The following is a 15,861-nucleotide window of genomic DNA, read 5'->3' on the forward strand; positions in this document are numbered from 1 at the left end:
AAACCGAGCAAGAGGAGGATTGCAATGATGATGAAGCCGAACCAGTAGACACATCTAATGCCGATTTGAGCTTGATTTCAAGGAGAGTACTTGCTGTCTACAAAGATGAAGAGCAGATACAAAGAGAAAACATCTTCCACATTCGTTGCGAAATACAAGGTAAAATTTGTAGCATGATTATAGATAGTGGGAGTTGTACCAACGTAATAAGTAATCTTGTAGTTGATAAATTAGGCTTGAAAGCAATTAAACATCCAGAACCCTATAGGTTACAATGGTTAAATGATAGTGGTGAGATGAGGGTAAATAAACAAGCCAAAGTTAAATTTAATTTAGGTAGGTATGAGGATGTTGTCTTGTGTGACATTGTACCAATGCATGCCGAACATATTTTACTAGGTAGACCATGGCAATTTGACAAAGATGCTACTCATTTTGATCTAGAAAATAGTGTTGTTTTCAGGTTTAAAAGGAAGAAAATCAAGCTGGAGCCATTGACTTCCAAGGAGGTCTACAAAGATCAACTACAAATGCAACAAAGGAGGAAGGCTGAAAAACTCAAGGAGAAAACAAGTATGGCACCAACGGCTTCACCATCTTTTCAAGAAGGTGAGATTGAGGTTACCGATCAAGGTAAGCTTTCTAAAATCCAGATCGAGTGGAAAAACCAAGAGAAAGCCGAGAGGGGGGTGAGAAAAGAGAGCACCAACAATCTGGAAATTTCCGCCAATAAGAGCCAAACCGAGGGAAGAAAAAGAAAAGAAAGAAAAGAGAGGAAAAACCAGAATTTTTATTTGAGTTTTGGGGATATTAATAAGGCTATTGAATGTACGAAACCCTTGCTGGTCATGATATATAAAGAAAACTATTTTAATGATCAAACTAACTTTGAAGAACTTGAATTGCCTAGTTCAATGATTTCTCTTTTGAAGGAATTTGGAGATGTTTCCCGAATGAGATTCCAAGTGGACTACCACCTATTCGAGGGATAGAACATCAAATTGACTTTGTCCCAGGGGCTGCCGTACCAAATAGACCAGCATATAGAACCAATCCCGAAGAAACAAAGGAGTTGCAAAAATAGGTAAGTGATTTGCTTGATAAAGGATACATTCGTGAGAGTTTAAGTCCATGTGCTGTCCCTGTTTTGTTGGTACCTGAAAAGGATGGTTCTTTGAGAATGTGTGTTGATTGTAGGGCTATAAATAACATCACCATTAAATATAGACATTTCATTTATAGATTAGATGATATGCTTGATGAGTTGCATGGTGCTTGTATGTTTACTAAAATTGATCTTAGGAGTGGTTATCATCAAATTAGAATGAAAGAAGGTGATGAATGGAAAACCGCATTTAAAACTAAATATGGGCTGTATGAATAGTTAGTTATGCCTTTTGGATTATCTAATGCACCTAGTACTTTCATGAGGCTTATGAATCATGTAATGCGTCCATTTATTGGTAAATTTGTGGTTGTTTATTTTGATGATATTTTGGTGCCGAAACTTGGATGAGCATGTGGATCAACTTAGGCAAATTTTGCAAGTTCTTAGAAAGGAAAGATTGTTTGCTAACATGAACAAGTGTGATTTTTGCAAAGATGAGCTTGTTTTTCTAGGATTTGCAGTAAGTGCTGCAGGAATCAAAGTGGATCAAGCTAAAGTGCAAGCAATCAAAGAGTGGCTGGTTCCTACAATAATCACCCAAGTGAGGAGTTTCCATGGCTTGGCAAGTTTTTATAGAAGATTTGTCAAGGATTTTAGCACCATAGCCGCACCTTTGAATGAAGTTGTCAAAAAGAATGTTGGCTTTAAATGAGGGGAAGTACAAGAAAAATCTTTTAATTTGTTAAAAGAAAAATTATGTAATGCACCTTTATTAGTTTTGCCAAATTTTTCTAAGACTTTTGAAATTGAGTATGATGCTTTGGGTGCAGGTATTGGAGCTGTCTTAATGCAAGAAAGAAGACCCATAGCCTACTTTAGTGAAAAATTAAACGGAGCTACACTAAACTACCCGACATATGACAATGAGATGTATGCTTTGGTAAGGACTTTGGAGACATGGCAGCATTATCTCATGCCAAAGGAGCTTGTGATTCATAAGGATCATGAGTCTTTAAGGCATATTAAGGGTCAAGGAAAGCTCAACCGAAGGCATGCAAGTGGATTGAATTTATTGAAACCTTTCCATATGTGATCCGTTACAAAAAAGGTAAGGAACTTTATGAGCATGATAGTGACTTTGGAGAAATTTTTAGAACCTGTTTGAAACATGAATTTAGTGAATTTTATATATTTGAGGGGTATTTATTTAAGGAAAATAAACTTTGTGTGCCTAATTATAGCATTAGGGAATTATTGGTTCGGGAAGGACGTGGGGGTGGTTTAATGGGTCATTTTGGTGTTTTTAAAACTTTATCCTTGCTGCAAGAACATTTTTATTGGCCTAACATGAGGAGAGATGTTGAGAGAATTTGTGAAAGATGTTTGAAGTGCCGAAAAACAAAATCAACATTGAAGCCACATGAATTGTACAAGCCTTTGCCGATTCCTACCTATCCTTGGGTAGATTTGTCTATGGATTTTATTCTTGGTTTGCCTAGGTCAAGGACGGATAAGGTTTCAATATTTGTTGTAGTAGATAGGTTTTCTAAGATGGCACATTTTATTGCATGTAATAAAACTGATGATGCATCCAATGTTGCTAATTTATTTTGCAAGGAAATTGTGAGATTGCATGGAATGCCAAGAACTATTGTTTCGGATAGAGATGCTAAGTTCTTAAGTTATTTTTGGAAAATTTTGTGGGCTAAGTTAGGTACTAAGCTTTTATTTTCAACTACTTACCACCCACAAATAGATGGACAAACCAAAGTTGTGAATAGAACCTTGTCCGCTTTGTTACGTGCTTTAATTAGTAGAAATTTGAGAACTTGGGAAGAATGTTTGCCACATGTTGAATTTGCTTATAATAGGTCTTTACATTCAGCTACTAAATATACACCATTTGAAATTGTTTATGGTTTTAATCCTTTGACTCCATTAGATCTAATACCTTTACCTTTGAGTGAGCGTGCTAAGCTAGATGGAAAACAAAAAGCTGATTTTGTAAAACAAATTCATGAGAAGACAAAGGCAAATATTGAAAGGAGGACCAAGCAATATGCAAAGGTGGCTAATCAAGGCCGAAAACCAATGGTCTTTGAACCTGGAGATTGGGTGTGGCTGCATTTGAGGAAAGAAGGATTTCCCGAACAAAGGAAATCAAAACTCATGCCGAGGGGTGATGGACCTTTCCAAGTTTTGGAAAGGATAAATGACAATGCCTACAAACTTGATCTACCGGGTGAGTATAATATTAGTGTCACCTTCAATGTTGCTGGATTGTCTCCTTTTGCTGCAGGTGAGGACTTTGATTTGAGGGCAAATCCTTTTCAAGAGGAGGGAAATGATGCGAATCCGCTCGAGCTCGCACAACCAACAACTCACTGGGGTACTGATCCGATACGGATGAAGACTGGACCGATCACTAGGGCTCAAGCTAAAAGGTTTAAGGACAACCTTGCTGCCTTTATCCAGAAAGTAATTCATTCTCAAAAGGGCTTGTCCATACCTGAAGATAAAATACCTGTTTTAAGCATCCAAGTGGTGGAGGCTAATACATCGGATATTTTATATCGGACACCCATACATCGGACATTTTATATCGACACCCATGCTTCGGACATCTGACCTCAGACTTCGGACATTAGGTAGACATAAGTTAGCTCGGATAGACATAACTTAGTTCGGACATCAGGCAGACATAAGTTAGCTCAGACAGACATAAGTTAGCTCGGACAGACATAACTTAGTTCGGACATCAAGCAGACATAAGTTAGCTCGGACATTAGACATAAGTCAGCTTAGTTGTCAAACTAGTTAACTCGTTTTCTAGTTTGCGTTTTACTTTTTTTTTGGGTTTTTATTTATTTATTTGCTGGACAAATAAGTTTAGGGAAGTTATTATTTTATTATTTTCATTGTAAATTAATTAATTCCTAATTGAAAATAAGGGAATTAATTAATTAGATTAGGAAAAGGAAAGATTCTGTCAAGCTAGAATTCTTCATTGTGTGGCCGGTTTTTCTTAGGGTTTTTAGGGTTTATTTTATTTATTTCAAAACCTATTTAAAGGCTTATTTTTCAATAAGAATACAACTTTGATTTGATTGAGAAAATACTTGTAAGATTAATTATCTTTTTGTTCTTTGAGAACACCTAAAACACCATTAGAGAATTGGTTGTTTTAGCTTGACTTATCAATAGGTTTTCCATCCCCTGTTGTGGGTCTACATTATACCAAGGTTTCTAGCCATAGGTTGGTTAGGGGTTGAGGTCAATTCCATTAGAAATTGAACTTAATTAAGATCCGGCTAATATAATACGGGTTTAGGAGCAGGTAGTCCTAGGTTCGTATCACCTCTCTTTGAAAAATTTCCAAGCTTTTTAGGAACCTGGGAATTCCTTGCTTGTGTGGCTTGTCTTAAATCTCTCTTTAGCTCTTCAAATAACTTTCCATGTATTCAAGTTTCTACCTCAACTGAGTGTAGATGGCCTCTGTTAGGCTTTATGTTTTACGTATTGAGGGAATTTATGGATAAGAGTATGATTTTAATTATAAAAAATAATGGGTAGATAAAAAAAATTTAAAAAGAAAGGGGTAGATTTGCTTAGACTCCTTAAAAGAAGAGTATTGGGCCAAATTCCCTAAGAAGAAATGGGAATTTAGCCCACTACCCTTATTTTAAGGGTCTTAAAGATTTATACCCTTCAATTCATCAAACTTTTTGTTTTACCCTTTTATTTTTTAATATTCCTAAAACAGCTTTATGTTAAAATTAAACTTCTTTTTTATTTTTATTTTATCTTTTGGTTTTTTCTTTCTTTCACTGTCGAAAAGCTCCTGCAAAGTCTGCTCCTACAAAGTTTACTCCTGCAACCCAGCTATTCTCTTCTCCTTCATCAATTATTACTTCTTTATTTTTTTTTATTTTTTTTCTTCCTTTCTTTTGTCTTTTGCTCACTTCCTTTTATTTTTTATTTTGTTTTTTGTTTCCTTTCTTTTCCAGCACTTGCAATATCTTTTCTCCTTTCAAAACCCACCAGCTCTTCTTTTCTCCTTAATCACTGTTTTACTTCTTTTCCTTTTTTTTTTCTTCCTTTATTTTGTCTTTTCTGCACTTCCTTTTTTTTTTTTTTTTTTTCCCTTTCTTTGCCACCACCTCTCTGCAATTTCTTTTCTCCTGTCAAAACCCAGCTCTTCTCTTCTCCTTCATCAACATTTTACTTCTTTTGTTTTTTTTTCTTCCTTTATTTTGTCTTTTCCTCACTTCCTTTTCTTTTATTTTCCACCATCTCTCTGCAATTGTTTCCCCCTGTCAAAACCCTAGATTTCAAGAAGAAAAGGGGGAGGCCTAAAAATATGGCTCTGATGGACTTGTTTCTTTGGGATTGTCACCCATGTCTACTCCTCCTAACCTCACACAAAGTTTCACCACATCTTCTCAGAAACGGAGTAGAGGGCGGCCACCTAAGACCGGGAGGAAACAACATTAGCTATTGTTGGTAAACTTTGCAAATTTTGTTAGTTTTTTGACTTCACCATTGCTCTTCTCTCTTTTTCTTCATGATTTTTGGTGATTTATATGCAATATATAGGTTTAATTTTTTAGTTGCAACTTTCATTTACTTTATTTCTTTGGATGTTTGTTACCATCTCGTGCTCGTTTAATCAGTGTTTTAAAATTCTTTTTGGTGGAACTTTGTTAGATATGAAAAATGTCCCATGAAACATGATTGATTTAGCACAAATATATCCTAACATGTTAGGGACTGTGAAAAAAAATCGTATGCAAAGGAAGAAAGGTGGCTTTATGTGCTGATTTTATGGATATTTGTTTCTGCATATATTTAAAGTCTGTGGATATCTTTTTCAAATTTTCTTTTGTTAAATTGCTTCTTGATATATGATTGGATGAATAGATTGGTTGGAATAGCATTTGCACCTCATGTAATTATTGTTGAAATTGGAAAGGTATGCTATGTATTTTTATAGTAAGCTTTAGTATGAAGCATGGACATATTGCTGCAAGCAGTGATGCTATGTTATTTGTAGGGTATAGAATGTTTATTCTTAGAGTTTGAAGTTTGTATGATTAATTGAGTATTCTCTTATTTCTTGTGCTTATAAAGAAGGAGAATTTGTATCTCTATGGACTTCCAAATGAGACATGAGAAGTTAATATACCTGTTGAGGAGGTGCCTCCTAAGCTTCCAGAATCAGCCTTAGGTATAAATCACGCTAGAGATGGGATGCAAAAGAGGGATTGGTTGTCACTAGTTTCAGTTCACAGTGATTCATGGTTGCTTGCTGTTGCTTTCTACCTTGGTTCGTGCTTTGGTTTTTACTATAGATTAGTTTACTCATTCTAGGTGAAAAGAAAAAAAAAATTACCGACGCAATTTTAAAGAAATATTTATTTTAGAGCAAGTTACCCCTTTTCGGTGCTGTTTCACTTGTAATAGTTGAATTGAGTGCCCAATTCATGCTGAAAACTTCTTGTATTGTGAGAGTAATCATATGCTATCTTTTGTTTATCTTTTGTATATGTGAGCTTTGTTGGTTTACTGGAAACACACATTATAGATGCTCATTTACATTCACTTCGCAAACATTTTGATTTTATTTTCAAAGCATTAACCACCTGTAGCACATGATGTATGTTTGAGCAACTTTGACTTTTATACATAACCTTTTATATGTGAAAGTTACCTTTTCAAAGGAAAGCTTAATGTCTCAAAAGAAAGCTATATATTCCATTGTTCTATTGTATTCTTTCTCTTATTTAATTATAATACCAAATTCCAAACTTTGCTTCCAACAGATCTCTGTAACTTTAATAAAGATTGTTGACCCAGAGCTCTTCTTAGTGTGAAAAAGTAAATAATTTATTGGCCTTTTGAGACATTGAGTCAAAACTTTGTGGTCTCCAGTTGTTACCATTTATTTAGTTTCAGCTATCGTCACTTAGAAAGATTGCACTTTTCCGTTTTTGTCTCAATTTTATTTTATTATTCAATATTTCATTTTTGGGCATTTGAATCTTACCTTTACTATGAAATATTGGATGGTTAGCTGCTATTGTGTCATGCATGGAGAAGTTTAGTTGGCTTAATAATAAATTTTCAAGTTTAATTCGGTTTGAGTTCTAGTATAATTAGCTAGCTTGTGCATTTTCTTAAAATTTTGGTTATCAGTTTTAAATCTGCTTGAACATTATTTCTAATAGTGCCTTATTTGTAATATTTTGTTAAATTCCAAAATATGTATACGATGAAGCATTAAATGAATTAAAGAACAATGCACATTTCACCCATCTGCCATTTCTCTCTCTGACTATTGAAATCTACCCCCACTAATTTCTATCCCTCTCTCTTCCTCTCCCATCTAGCACATTCAATTTCATCCTTTGTGTCTCCCTCTCTTTTTCTCTTTTGTTGGTTACGTAGATTTCAATAAGCAATCGTTCCACAAAACTACTATTTTCTCACTTCATCTCTGTTATTGATCTGCCAGTAAGTAGATAACAAAACGACTCTGAAAAGCTTCATTGTAGAGCCCATAGATTTCAGGTTTCATCGGTAATTAAAATGTACGATTATGGAGTAGAGTAAATGAAGATTGGTATGTATATATAAATACATATATTTCCCTGCTTTTGTTTTCATATATTTTTCATGTTTTGATTCTATCATTAATTCCAACTTCTATGCTAGTTTTTGTTTTTAATCATTGTTCAAATTGCATCCATTTTGATTATTGTTAGGTTATATTTTCACTGTGTATCGTAAACCTAATATCTTATTCTACTTTATCCACTATGGTTGTCAGGTGTTATTAATTATTCTATTAGGGGTCAATATGTAAACATTTTAACATATTTCTTTGGCATTTCCCTATATGCATAATCGAAAATGCATTCATAATTTTTCTTTTATTTTGTTTCAGGATGATAATTAATCCTTCCACGTAAGAATCTAGTAGAGCAAATATTAGAATTCTTAAGACCCCGCCAATTAATTGAAGCTCATGGTAAAAAATAATTTTTCTGTTTGCAATTAGTAACCCTTTTGATATCAATGTCACAAATTTCTATTCTACTTTTTTATGATGGAACATGGAATTTATGTTCTGAAGGTACATGGATGTACCAACATTAAAGAACAAAGATTATACGTATTAAAAGGAATTCTATTTTGGCTGAACTTGAAGATGTTGTCTACAATGCTCTCAGCATAGATTCTACACAAGATTAATTGACCCTTAAGTTTATATACCATGTGTGTTTGTCATGCAAGTCGTATGTTGTGAAAACTGATGATGACCTATAATATTTTATAGAAGAGTATAGTTCACACAGACCTCAAGATAAATCTCCACTTATTGTTGATGTGTTACCTAAAGTCCCACACATTAATAATATTGCTGGATGTGTTATGAATAGCACACCTCCAAGCTTAGGATTGATGACTGTTGCCCACCATGTCAAGTTTCCGAGATAGTTATATGTTCCCCTGATGCTGACATATTGTCCCAAGCGTTCGAACATCATGTCCCTAAAACTCTCCCACATTCTTCGAATATCAAATTTATGAAAATGATGTGCAAACTGTGCAACAAGATCATGACAATGAGCGCTTTGACATTAATACTTTGAATGAATTTTGTAGCCATGTTTATGAAAATGAGGAACAAAATGAGGTTGAGGGCAGCACTGATCTTAGTGAAGATGGGTTATGTGACATATGTTGGACCCAACATTTGAGACTATCGCCTAGTGATAATCAACATGGTGATTCTCCTCATGGTAATAGACCAATTGGTAATGTGAACGATGATGTGCTTGATTCTCATCATACAGATAACCATACGCACATTCGTCGAGAATTTACATCATCTATTGCTGCACATAGGGCTAACTGTAGTTTCGTATCTATCAATGACCATGAAATCATTCGAATGAACCAACCCTTTTCAAGTAAGAATAAGCTACAAAAGAAGCTTCGTCTATATGTATTGAGGAGAAATTTTGAATTCAAGGTCAAGAAATCAGATAGGGTCAGATATGAGGTTGTATGTGTAAATGACAATTACAAGTGGCGATTGTGTGCTATCAAGATACATGGTGAGAATATAGATGCCTTCATGATTAGGGTCTTCCAAGATGACCATATTTGCTCTTTAAATATCATGAAAAAGGATCATTGTCAAGTAACAAGTTTAGTTATTGGAGACATCATCCAGCCAAAGTTTGATGGGATTTTAAGACAATACAAATCCTGTGATATTGTGCATGACATTCGCTTTAATTATTGAGTAAACATAAGCTAAAATAAAGCATTGGCCGCTAAAGAAGCTGCACTATCAGGTTTGTGGGGCATGCCTAAAGAATCATATGCAAAACTCCCTGTATGGAGTTATATTTTAAAGAGCAAGAATCCGAGGACATTTACTCGAATTGAAACTGACGATCAAAACAGATTTTTATATTTTTTTCATGGCACTTGGAGCTAATATCAGAGGGTTTCATCATATGCGGAGAGTCGTAGCTATCGATGGAACTACACTAAAGAATAGATATAGAGGTTTGTTATATATTGCATCATGTTTGGATATGAATAATCAAATTTATCCACTTGCTTATGGAATAGGTCCTAGGGAGACGGATGAAGCCTACACGTGGTTTGTTGAGAGATCCAAAGAAGCGTTTGGTGATGATCCTAATATAGCTTTAATGTCGGACAAACACAAGAGTATTACAAAAGCAATATGGACAGTTTTCCCTAATAATCACCATGGCCACTACACATATCATCTTGGTATAAATTTGCATGCTAAAAAGTTTAAAGGTAATGTCAATACGATTATATCAACTTTTAATGATGCAGCTAGAGCATATATTGTTGAGAAATTTGATAAGGCCGCGCAGATTTTAGAAGGGGTTAGTATTGAAGTTGTACAATATCTCAAGGATGCAAATCCTGCAAAGTAGGCTAGATCACATTTTTCGGGCAATAGATACAATATCATGACCACTAACATCGCAGAAAGCATGAATTCCGTGCTTCTTGATGCTAGGGATAAACCTGTTTTGGCACTACTAGATCACATCCGTGATGTCTTGCGAAATTGGTGGTATGAACGTCGAAATAATACTGCTGCAATGCAAACTCCTGTTACTAACTGGTTGGAAAATTTCATTCAAGAGCGCTCAAATAATGGCAGAGGCTTCCATGTTATTTCATTAAATTTATACGAGTTTTAGGTTGTTGTATTTGGTGTGTCGGTTGGAGTTGTCAACTTAGAAAGTAAGACATGCTCATGCAAGGAATTCAACATTGATTGATTTCCTTGTGTCCATGCAACTGCAGCATGTAAGTATCGACATATTTCTCCATATATCTTTTGGTCGGCACATTACTCAGTTGAGTCTCTCTGTGATGCATATTCGGAGACCATATATCTACTTGGAGATAAATGTCAGTGGCATGCTCTAGATAATGTCATAAATCAGCTTATACTTCCACCTGAGATTGGGAAACAGTCAGGAAGATAAAGAAAGAAACAAATTCAATCTCAAGGAGAGAAGCGTCTTCAATATAGATGGGGGAGGTGTAAACAGATTGGTCATAGCAGACGATCTTGCTCGGATGTCGTACCATACTGCTTGATAGCACTACCAACCAACAGCACCATTCAACATCTGGACCATAAATCTCTCTATGCAATGCTAAGCCCCTGGGGGTATGTTATTCGGTATATCTTACTATGTATGTGTAGTTTTGTTATCTGTTTAGTTGCGGTATGCTTGTGTTATGCAATGTTGTAAGAATGTAATTAGTAGCCCAACTGCTTAACGTGTGATTTGGTAAAAAATTCATTGGTTTCAAATATTGTTTTGTTGAAAGTCATTTGTCGTATTGTTTTGGCAAAATAACATTGTATGCTCAGTATGTTGTATGTTTTTTACTGTTACAGAGATGCTATTCGATAATAGTGATAATATGATATTTTTTGTGCTTATTGAATTTTGGTTGGAATATCATTTATTCTTGGCGCACATAGCATTTTCAAAAAGTAGGTGTATTAATTTGTAATGATTCATAACACTTTTAAAAGAATTTACAATTACCAATGACAATAAATCAGCCATTACAGATGGTAACCGTTGGTAATCCAACATAGGAGTTCATGTGCTTGCTGAAAAAATTACAGACGGTTTGATACAAACCTAGGACGACCTGCTCCTAAACCCGTATTATATTAGTCCGGATCTTAATTAAGTTCAAGTTCTAATGGAATTGACCTCAACCCCTAACTAACCTATGATTAGAAACCTTGGTATAATGTAGACGCCACAATAGGGGATGGAAAACCTATTGATAAGTTAAGCTAAAACAACCAATTCTCTAATGGTGTTTTAGGTGTTCTCAAAGAACAAAGAGATAATTAATCTCACAAGTATTTTCTCAATCAAATCAAAGTTTTTTCCTTATTGAAAAATAAACCTTTAAATAGGCTTTGAAAGAAATAAAATAAACCCTAAAAACCCTAGGTGAAACCGGCCACACACATAAAGAAACCTAGTTGGCCGAAACTATACTTCCTTTCCTAATCTAAGTTTGATTAATTAATTCCTTTATATTAAATTAGGAATTAATTAATTTATAATGGAAAGAATAAAATGAAAACTTTCCTAAAGTTATTTGTCCAGAAAATAAATAAATAAAAACCCAAAAAGAAAGAAAGTCAATCGCAAATTAGGTAATGAGTTGACTTTGACATCTAGGCTGAATTATGTCTTCAACCGAGCTAACTTATGTCTGCCTGATGTCCGAGCTAACTTATGGTCTATCCGAGCTAACTGATGTCTGTCCGAGCTAACTGATGCCTATCCGAGCTAACTTATGTCTGTCCGAGTTAACTAATGTCTATCCGAGCTAAGTTACGTCCGATGTCCGAAGTCCGAGGTCAGATGTCCGAGACATGGGTGTCCGATATAAAATGTCCGATGTATTAGCCTCCACCACTTAGATACTTAAAACAGATCTTTTATCTTCAGGTATGGACAAGCCCTTTTGAGAATGAATTACTTTCTGGATAAAGGCAGCAAGGTTGTCCTTAAACCTCTTAGCTTGAACCCTAATGATCGGTCCAGTCTTCATCCGTATCGGATCATTACCCCAATGAGTTGTCGGTGGTGCGAGCTCAGGCAGGTTTGCATCACGGTTTCCTTTGGTAATTACCCATACACCGTCAGTATTTGACATTTGTCCATTGTTTAAAAGGGAATCACTACAATTCCATCCGACAGCTTCGATAATGTGTGTTTCCACCAAAAACATGTTAAATCCCAATTTTGTAATGATCCTCGACTCAAGATTCCAAAAAAAGATTTGAAAAAGTGGAAAACTTTCAAATGAAGATGATTACCAATGGTGCATCGGTAATTACCGATGTCAATGGGTTCATCGGTAATTATAGAAACCCCATCTGTAACTTTAATTTGCATTTTTTTTTAATCCAACAACTTCAATAATGTATGTTTCCACCAAGAACATGCTAAATCTAGCTTTATTAATGATCCTCAACTTTACAATCAAAAAAAAAAAAAATCAGAAAAAGTTTGAGAATTTCAAATAAAAATGATTACCGACGGACCATCGGTAATTACTGATAAGACCGTTGGTAATCCATAATAGGAGCCATTATCCTTGCTGAAAAAATTACCAATGGAAACATCGGGAATTACCGAAGCCCCATTGGTAATTAGAAATTTGACATATTTTTCAAAGCAAATCAGAATAATTCAATCCAACAACTTCGATAATGAGTATTTTCACCATGAAAATGCTAAATCTAACTTTATTAGTGATCCTTAACTATAGAATCCACAAAAAGATAGGGAAAAAGTGGGAAAATTTCAAAAAAAGATTACTACCGATGGGGCATCAATAATTATCGATGCCAATGATTTCATCGGTAATTACCGAAACCCTGTCGATAATTTCATTTTGCATATTTTTTCCAACGTAACAACTTCGATAGTATGTGTTTCCATCAAGAACATGTAAAAACTAACTTCATTAATGATTCTCAACAATACAATCCTCAAAAAGTTTGGAAAAAGTTAGAAAATTTCAACTAAAAATGATTACTGAGGGGTCGTCGGTAATTTCCAATGGAACAGTCGGTAATCAATATTAGTTGTAAATTAAGTTCCTAGAAAAATCACCAACGGTTCCATCAGTAATTCCAATTTGATCACTTTTTCAAAGCAAATCACCGCAATTCAATCCGACAACTTTGATAGTGTGTGTTTCCACCTAGGACATGCTAAATCTAACTTTATTAATGATTCTCAACTAAAGAATCCAAAAAAAGATTGGAAAAAGTGGGAAAATTTCAAAAAAAGATGCTGGTGGTGCATCGGTAATTACTGATGTCGACGGTTTCATTGGTAATTATCGAAACCAAGTTGGTAATCTCAATTTGCATATTTTTTCAATCCGAAAACTTCGATAACACCCAGAACATGCTTAATATAATTTTATTAATAATCCTCAACTTTAGAATTCAAAAAAAAAAGATTGAAAAAAGTTGAAAATTTTCCCATTTTTTCCGATATTTTTTTGGATTCTTTAGTTAAGGATCATTAATAAAATTAGATTTAGCATGGCCTTAGTGGAAACACACATGTTCGAAGTTTTCAAATTGAATTGTTTTGATTTGCTTTGAAAAATATGTCAAATTTGTAATTACCAACGGGGTTTCGGTAATTAGCGATGAAACCGTCGACATCGGTAATTAGCAATGCACCATCATCGGTAATCATCTTTATTTGAAAATTTTCCACTTTTTTCCTATCTTTTTGTGGATTTTTTAGTTGAAGATTACTAATAAAATTAGATTTAGCATTTTCTTGGTGGAAACACACATTATCGAAGTTGTCAGATTGAATTGTTTTAATTTGCTTTGAAAAATATGTCAAATTTCTAATTACCAATGGGGCTTTGGTAATTACCAATGTTTTCATTGGTAATTTTTTCAGCAAGGATTATAGCTCCTAATATGGATTACCGACGGTCTTATCAGTAATTATCGATGGTCCGTTGGTAATCATTTTGATTTGAAATTCTCAAACTTTTTCTTTTTTTTCTTTTTTTTTTTTGGATTCTAAAGTTTAGGATCATTAACAAAGTTAGATTTATCATATTCTTGTTGGAAACACACATTATCGAAGTTTTTGGATTGAAAAAATATGCAAATGCAGATTACCAATGGGGTTTCAGTAATTATCGATGAAAATTTTCCACTTTTTCTGATTTTTTTTTTTTTTTTTTAGGATTCTTTAGTTGAGGATCATTAATAAAGTTAGATTTAGCATGTCCTAGGTGGAAACACACACTATTGAAGTCGTTGGATTGAATTGTGGTGATTTGCTTTGAAAAAGTGGTCAAATTCGAATTACCGATGGGGTTTCGGTAATGACCAATGGAACCGTTGGTAATTTTCCAGCAACTTAATTTACAACTAACATTGGTTACCAATGGTTCTATCTGTAATTACCGACAACCCATCAGTAATCATGCAATTGAAAGCTCAAAACCAATGATAGTGGCAATTTCTACCATCTAATTGATCCTGTGATGGATTGAATGCCTGATTCAAAAATAAATTTGGTTTTGGGATTAAATCCCACTAAACTGATAATTATTTAATGAAAAATTTGCAAATAAAGGTTCTGAGAACTCAGATTTTCATCACCATCTAACACTAAAAGGATAGAACATATGTTCTTAAGCACCATTAAATCCACACTTCTTCCAAAACATAATTAGCTGTAAATTATCATAACCAACAAGAACACCAGCACCTGCAACTACATGGAGAATGTTAGCACTGGCACCCTTGAAGAGAGACTTGGCACCCTCGTTCTTTAAAATTTGAGAGAATTGTACTTCACTACCAGAGGTCATCATCATTCTTCTACGAACAGTGTCAATTGGATAGGATATATGAAACCCGCACCATTGATAATGAGCCATCAACCAAACCATTGAATTGTCTTTCTCCTCCTTTCTTTGTAGCCTTAGCATCATTAGCTAAATGAGTACGAGCATAGTCCAATGAATAGACAAAGAGAAGGGAAGAAGCACTAGCAGCACCTCCTGATGCCAAGGGGAAGAAGCACCAGCAAACCATTTCTAATAATTATCCCTGTCTATGGAAAGAAGAAAAAAATGGGCAGGGATTTGGGATTGTGGTAGAGATTTGGGTTTGTAGTGTGGACTTCTCGAATGAAAAAAAAAAAAAAAAAAGACACTCAAATCATTTTTAATTTTTATCAAGGATAAAATAGATGTAAGAAGGTAGATAAAAAAATTTTAAAAAGAAAAAGGTATATTTCATTAAGTCCTCTTTGAAAAGGGCACTAGGCCAAATCCCCCAAGAAAAAAAGAACATGTGAATATATTAATGGGCCCATTAGAAAACAGAAATAACAAAAAGGGAAAAGTAACCAAGAATGTCCCCGTACGGTGTAAAATGGTGAAAGATACGGACCTTTTGCATAATTATGACCATCATCCACCTATTTAACCTGATGAATTATTAATTATACTTTTAATTTTTTTCTTCCTTTTCCCATTTCCAATTGCATATTAGAAACCTGTCTGCTAAGTCTTTCATCTTTCACTTGTAGACCTTTATGTAAAAATCTGGTTCACATTAAACAAACTGAAAAGAAAAATAA

General features: G+C 34.4%; 1 protein-coding gene across 1 annotated transcript; it reads right to left on the minus strand.

Annotated features, from left to right (window-relative positions):
- Positions 1–14,905: 14,905 nt before the first annotated feature.
- Positions 14,906–15,311, minus strand: LOC132799387 (ADP,ATP carrier protein 1, mitochondrial-like). The gene is made up of 2 exons (XM_060811192.1): positions 15,138–15,311; positions 14,906–15,043 (listed from the first exon to the last, which is right to left on the minus strand). The coding sequence occupies exons 1-2, from the start codon at positions 15,309–15,311 to the stop codon at positions 14,906–14,908; spliced, it is 312 nt and encodes a 103-aa protein (XP_060667175.1).
- Positions 15,312–15,861: the final 550 nt, after the last annotated feature.

This window comes from Ziziphus jujuba, chromosome 9, assembly GCF_031755915.1.
Source record: "Ziziphus jujuba cultivar Dongzao chromosome 9, ASM3175591v1".
In the NCBI taxonomy this organism is placed as follows: Eukaryota; Viridiplantae; Streptophyta; class Magnoliopsida; order Rosales; family Rhamnaceae; genus Ziziphus; species Ziziphus jujuba.